Source organism: Ips typographus, linkage group LG8, assembly GCF_016097725.1.
Source record: "Ips typographus isolate SLU linkage group LG8, UJ_Ityp_2.0, whole genome shotgun sequence".
Classification (NCBI taxonomy): domain Eukaryota; kingdom Metazoa; phylum Arthropoda; class Insecta; order Coleoptera; family Curculionidae; genus Ips; species Ips typographus.
Window position 1 is genome coordinate 4,769,890 of NC_138429.1, and position 6,805 is coordinate 4,776,694.

The window sequence follows — 6,805 nt, forward strand, 5'->3', positions numbered from 1 at the left end:
TCTATCAGTCGCACAGAAATGACAGAAGGTATTATTATTATTATTATTAGTTTTCTTGACAATTGGCGAATGAACTGAGTATAAGGAGTAAAAAAATTACCTCCTTGTGTTTTTTCTTTCCTAATACAATTTTCGACTTAATAAAAATTTTAATTTTTGCTTTGTGTTCCATCTGTTGAAAAATTCAAATAAACATTTATTTCTTTGATAGATAGTACATATTAAAAAAACATGTTTTCAGTTCAATCTTATAGCTAAAAATAGTTTTCCAAGCTTTTATAGGGGGCGCTCAGACGGGCAAGTTACGGTGACATTTAAAACATCAAATCTGAAGTATGCATTGACAACTGACAAGCAGAGTTTTGTTTACGCTTGTGAGTTGTGACTGCCAGTTACATTTTAATAATTTCATACTGGCTTAATTATTTCAGTATTCGACTTGTGGTAGTGCGTTTTATAAAGTTAGCGATTGTTTTATTGGTCTTGTAAAAGTCAAAATGGCTCAACGATTTCCCGGTCCAGGACCAAACCCTGGACCAGTTGGGCCACCGCCTCAACGGTACCAACAGCCCCCACCAAACCCTGGGATGAGGCAATACAGCCAGCCTCAAAGCTTTCCGGTAAGTTTGTTTTATGCTTCTAAAACCTTTAAAATAATTGGCACAACCAAAATACAACTATGCAGCAAAGAACAGGGTACAACAACCCACCTCCAGCAATGAATACTAGTGGGGGCACTATGATACAACGTCCACCTAATGCAGCATATTCTCAAATGCGTACACAAATGCAGACTCCTCCAGGAGCAAAAAGACCTGCAGACACTAGAACTGTAATGCAACAAAAGAGGTGAGGACCAACTTATTATTCATAAAAGTTACTCTAAAGATTTCCATGCGGTTTATAGTGATTATGGGCACAGCACCAGTAAGAAAAAGAAAAAGTTGGCAGACAAAATTTTGCCACAAAAGGTGAGGGACTTAGTGCCCGAAAGCCAAGCTTACATGGACCTCTTAGCTTTTGAAAGGAAATTGGATGCTACAATAATGAGAAAACGATTGGACATTCAAGAGGCTTTAAAACGTCCAATGAAGCAGAAAAGAAAGCTTAGAATTTTTATTTCTAATACTTTCTATCCTGCTAAAGAACCATGTGCAGATGGGCCTGATGGACCTGGCCAAGAAGGGTAAGTTATTGTTTACTACCAATTGCTGCTGCAAACATTTTTTTTTTAAAGAAAATGTTAGAGCAAATTTAAAACTTTTTCAGTTCAGTAGCTTCTTGGGAATTGAGAGTTGAAGGTAGGCTTCTGGATGATTCAAAGAATGATCCAAATAAAGTAAAGAGAAAGTTTTCTTCCTTCTTTAAATCTCTTGTTATTGAGCTTGATAAAGAACTTTATGGGCCTGACAACCATTTGGTGGAATGGCATCGCACATTGACCACACAGGAAACTGATGGATTTCAGGTAAAAAATTGAATTGATTCATATACTGTAATGGGACATGAGCTACAGCATTTTTCTGACATCAAAATAATACAATTTAGCTAAACTGTCCTAAAATGACAGTTAATATTAAGAAAGATACAGGGTGTGAAAGTTGAATTTTTTTCTTTATTATTTATTATATCATCAAGGTTTTTTTATATAAATTTCTGAAAATTTGAATAAGAAGGTTCTGCCAGCTGGTAAATAGGATGCTTTACTAAAAATACTGAAACTTTTTTTTTTAAATTACTGAAACGAATATACAACTTCAAAATATGATTCTAATATGTTTTCTATGTGAAAGAGGTCTTAAAAGTTGACTGTTTTTGAGATATCCCATATTTTGATATTGCAAGTTCAAATTAGTAATATTTTTTTTTTTTGGGCAAAGTAAATTTTTATTTTGCTTTTGTTGAACACTTGTTGTCGAAAAGAAACCATTTTTATTAGTAATACTTTTATTTCTAGTGGTTTTTGGTGTAAGTTGTTTCAGCAAATTTACTGAAAATACCTAGGGAGTTTTCATTTATTTTTATCAATTTATTTGTTGTGTGATTTACCTAAAATGTCTTCCAATTGGTTATTTTAGGGTTTGTATGAATGCAATATTAAAACATTAAATACCTATTGGCTTTGGGGCAAAATTGGTCTGACCTCAACCCAGACAGTGATTTTTTTGGATAGTTTTTAGAACCTTACCATTTCTAAATGAAACAACAGATTTTGATGTGGTTTGGAGTATCATTGAGCTTAATTTATTGGCTCCTTGTTAATGAAAAAAACTGTGACCGCCACTGTACTATACAGGGTGGAAAAAAAGCGGGTGCAAAAAAGTGAAATTTTCAAGTAGTCTCCAATTGATCAATAATTTTTTTGGGTTTGTTTTAACATAAGGAAGTGTTGCTTAGGTCAATGTCTCGGGACGTTTTTGGCCGTTCCCCAATTAACATCCTGTGACTCAAAGAAGTATCAATTTATCCCAAAAATGCGACATAGCAGAGCTCAACCTCGAATTAAGGCAGTAGCTTTGAACTGTCATTTTAAGTCACCTGAAGTCCCATGACGGATAGAACCATACAGGGTGTTTAGACAGACAGTGTAATGCCCGGTTTATATCTTCAAATTAAAAAATTAAATTACATGTAAAATTAAATGAAAATTAATGTGGTTTACATGTTTATTGTGTTTTTTTTTGTGGTTTTGTTTTTTTATACTTTTCAAGATATGTTAAATTAAATGACAATGATGTGTTTTTAACCTAACCTAACCTAATCTAAAGAGGGTTAGAATATGAATATTTCATTCATGAAACAGTTCAGCATTTGAATGATAGATACAAACCTGCTAATTCAAGATTGAGCAATGTTATATCCATTTTCCGGAAAAATCGATATTTCTTCGGACACATGACGTTAATTAAGAAACGCCCAAAAACATCCCCAGGTAATACACTAGACCATAAGGTACTATGTAAGAAAAAAGTAAAAAATATTTATTAGTTCTTCTATTTTTTTCTTTTTTTGCACACATTCTTGTCCCACTTTGAATGTCTCTAGCCACCCTGTACGGTCTTATTGGTCATGGGGTTGCTTTAAAAATTATGTAACAAATGATATTGGATTTACACCCAACTAAAATGACACAAGAAGCTGTTGCCATAACTTAATTCAAGCTTGAGCACTGTAATGTTGTCTTTTTCGGATAAATCAATATTTCTTGAAACATGGGACGTTAATTGCCCAAAAACGTCAAGAGATATTGAGCTAAAATAACATTTCCTTATGTTAAAACCAAACCAATTTGGTTAATTTGGGAACTACTTGAAAATTTAACTTTTTTGTACTTACTGCCTTCACACCCTGTATAAGGCAGTTAGAGTGCATTAAAGCGAAAGTTTTTTACATCAGTAAAAAGCCAATAAACCAAGCCCAATGACAGTCCAAACCGCTTTAAAATCTGTTTTAAAAATGATCTCAAATGAGAGGCCATGAATACATGAAATTTGACATTTGTTCAAAAGCTATTTGAATAGAATCCACCATCAGAGGGAGCCACTTTATTTTTTTCAATTACTATTTGTCATTGTTGTCAAATCTGTTTATCAACAAGTTTCAGTTTGTAAACTTTCAAATGTGACACTATTACATCCATTTTGAATTTAGTTTTTTGAGTGATAATTGATATTATTATGGGTATGCTGAACTGACTTATGGTAAGTCCCCATGGACGCAATTTTTTTCGAAACACAAAACTGTGGAACTGTCCTCATTCGTCAACCGTATTGGTATAAATTTGGGTTGCTGACATATTTGACAAAACCTTAAAAGTTAAGTTAAATTCATTCCAACTTTCTTATATGGAACAGTCAGCAAAACGCTGCAAAATTGTCAAAAAAAAAAATTTGTTTTTCTCTTAGATTTACCAAATTTCTCCAATTTTAAATAGACGTTAAAGGGGAGTTTGTATTTGATTACAAGTGCCCCCAAAACGCACAAAAGTTCACCACTACCTATGGAAGTTATGACTACATTCAGGGTGTCCGGATTTAGAGTGTTTTGACAGGAAAACACCATTTCCCGAATAGATAGGAAATAACTAGTATACATGTCTAGAGGTCGATTTTTGAGAAAAGATGAATATTTGCGGCGCTAGTGAGCGTTTTTGAAATATCGCCCTTTTTGAAAACACCTCACAACTTTTTTATTTATTAAAATATCGAAGTGAAACAAAAACATTATTAAGGCACTTTTTTGATGGGATTCAAGTGGCGTACACATGTATACTAGTTTTTTCCTAACTAGCCGAGAAATGGGGTAACAGTTCGGTCCATGAGGATTTTACACTTTCATTGACATGTAGATCTAAATTGTTATTAATCTAAATTATTTTCTATGATTATCACTCATCATTTCCTTAATATAGGTGAAAAGACCAGGAGACAAAAACGTCAGATGCACCATTTTGTTGCTGTTGGATTATCAGCCATTACAATTCAAACTTGATCCTAGACTAGCCAGATTACTGGGTGTTCACACCCAAACTCGTCCCGTTATTATTTCAGCTCTTTGGCAGTATATTAAGACTCATAAGTAAGATTTTATATTTTCTTAGATCACCCTGTATAAATACTTTTTTTTTAAATTTAGACTTCAAGATGCCCACGAGCGGGAATATATCATTTGCGACAAATACTTGGAGCAGATATTTAACTGTTCTAAAATGAAATTTGCTGAAATTCCACAAAGATTGAATCCACTGTTGCACCCACCAGATCCGATTGTAATCAATCACGTTATTTCGGTTGAAGGTGGGGCGGAAAGCAAGCAAACCGCCTGTTATGACATTGACGTCGAGGTACTTACACAGAACGTCATGTACTTTTTGGTATTAATCGTCACTCATTTAGGTTGATGATACTCTCAAAACCCAAATGAATAATTTCCTACTGAGTACAGCCAGCCAGCAGGAAATCCAAGGTTTAGACTCGAAAATTCACGAAACGGTGGACACAATTAATCAGTTGAAAACCAACAGGGAGTTCTTTTTAAGCTTTGCCAAGGATCCTCAACAGTTTATTCACAAATGGATTGTGTCTCAAACTAGAGACTTAAAGGTAACTTGATTGTCCAAATTAGCGTGTAATTTAACTTTTTTTTAACGTAGACAATGACTGACGTGGTGGGAAACCCGGAGGAAGAGCGTCGATCAGACTTTTTTTATCAGCCTTGGGCTCAAGAGGCTGTTTGTCGTTATTTCTATACTAAAGTGCAACAGAAGCGCGCTGAGTTGGAACAAGCTTTGGGTATTCGAAATAATTAGCCTGTATAAGCTAATCAAATAATATTATATAACTTGTAAGACTTTTTGATTTATTTGGAGTTTAAACAGTAAAAACACTGTATTGTAGCTAAGGTCGCTGTTAGATGATTTTTTAAGTAATAAATGATACAATGTATTTAGTCGCTATTGTTTAATAACGTCCCCAAGAAAACGATTATATACCGAAAACTAAACAAAATTAAAATGATATCAAAACCGAATAAATTCCAAAAATGCAATTGCCAAAGTGCAGAAAAAATTTTTAACCTCCAAAAACCCTGGGCCATAGAATGTACTCATACCTACCAGAAAACCTTGCCTGATGCTTCTAAAAATCCTCCAAAGGAGGTCTCTAAAATAATTTTTTTATAAAATCGTGCAAAAAAGATGTCCTCTTGCTGTAAATAACTATGAAAGTGCCAGAAGCTTGTAAATACCACTAACAACTACCCAAAAAATGGCAGAAGCCTGTACAAATATCAGAAAAAAATTCAATAACTTTTTAAAACTGCCAGAAGTTTCTGGATTCATTTTGGAAATGTCAGAGGTCCCAAATTCCTAATAAACCTTCGATAAATTGCCAAATAGGATACTAGAGGCCTCAAAATACCATTAATGTCCGACAGGGATTTCATCAATAATGACACCTATTAAGGTCAATTATCTAAAAAATAATGCCCTAGGGCGTTATTTTTCATAATGGCCTATTATAAAAAATAATGCCCTCTGACCATTTTTTAAATACATATCTACAGAATGAAAGTAGGACATTAAACATTGAAGACACCACAGGCATTATAGAAACTTAAAAAAAATTGTCCTTATAATGCCCTTGCTATCTTAATATTAATTGCATGTAAAATTGCCGAAAATCATGTATGGAGTGGGCACTTTTTTAGGGAGAAAATTTTAGAATTGCGAAATACCTGTAGAATTACGCTGAAAATATCTGAAAGTGCCAGAGACCTAAAATAATATTGAAAATCTCCCAAACATTTCCAGAGGCTTCTACCGACTTTATAAGCATTTTAAAAGTGCCAGAGACCTCTTCATATGTCTCTAAAATCATTTTTAAAGTACCAGAGGCCTCAAAACCCCTCGAAACTTATTAGAAGTCTCGATAATCATTTTGGAAGTGGCAGAGATTCTAAATTCTAGTAAAACCTTGCAAAATTTACCAGAGGTCTCTACAAGTTCCCTAAACCTTCTAAAAAACTTTAAATTTAGCAGAGAAACCTCAACAGTCACTTTTTAAGGTGACTCTAGAGGTCGGTGGTAAATTTTGAGGCCGGAAACCGTCTGAAGCTGCTCAGAAGCTCTTACAAATATTCTAGACCTTATAAGAATTTTTAAAATTTTCAGAGGCTTCTAGAATCAGTTTAGTAATGCCAGAGACTTTTAAATACTACTAAAAACTTAACAAAAATTACCAGATGTTTTTTAAATCTGTCAATAATTTTTTAAAACTGTCAGTCTTCTAAATTTATTTTGGACATA

General features: G+C 33.7%; 1 protein-coding gene across 1 annotated transcript; it reads left to right on the forward strand.

Moving 5' to 3' along the window:
- The first annotated feature begins 345 nt into the window (after positions 1–345).
- On the forward strand, positions 346–5,444 carry Bap60 (Brahma-associated protein 60). The gene is made up of 8 exons (XM_081985240.1): positions 346–620; positions 686–849; positions 908–1,186; positions 1,270–1,468; positions 4,412–4,578; positions 4,636–4,843; positions 4,896–5,102; positions 5,153–5,444. Exons 1-8 carry the CDS (start codon positions 498–500, stop codon positions 5,306–5,308), a joined length of 1,503 nt encoding a protein of 500 aa, XP_081841366.1. The 5' UTR covers positions 346–497; the 3' UTR covers positions 5,309–5,444.
- The last annotated feature ends 1,361 nt before the right edge of the window (positions 5,445–6,805 follow it).

Bases quoted from the DNA above. Each gene is read 5' to 3' on its own strand.
- Bap60 (XM_081985240.1), top strand. From the start codon at position 498: ATGGCTCAACGATTTCCCGGTCCAGGACCAAACCCTGGACCAGTTGGG. The intron at 1,187-1,269 runs GTAAGTTATTGT...AAACTTTTTCAG, and splicing joins GATGGACCTGGCCAAGAAGG to TTCAGTAGCTTCTTGGGAAT. The intron at 4,579-4,635 runs GTAAGATTTTAT...TTTTAAATTTAG, and splicing joins CAGTATATTAAGACTCATAA to ACTTCAAGATGCCCACGAGC.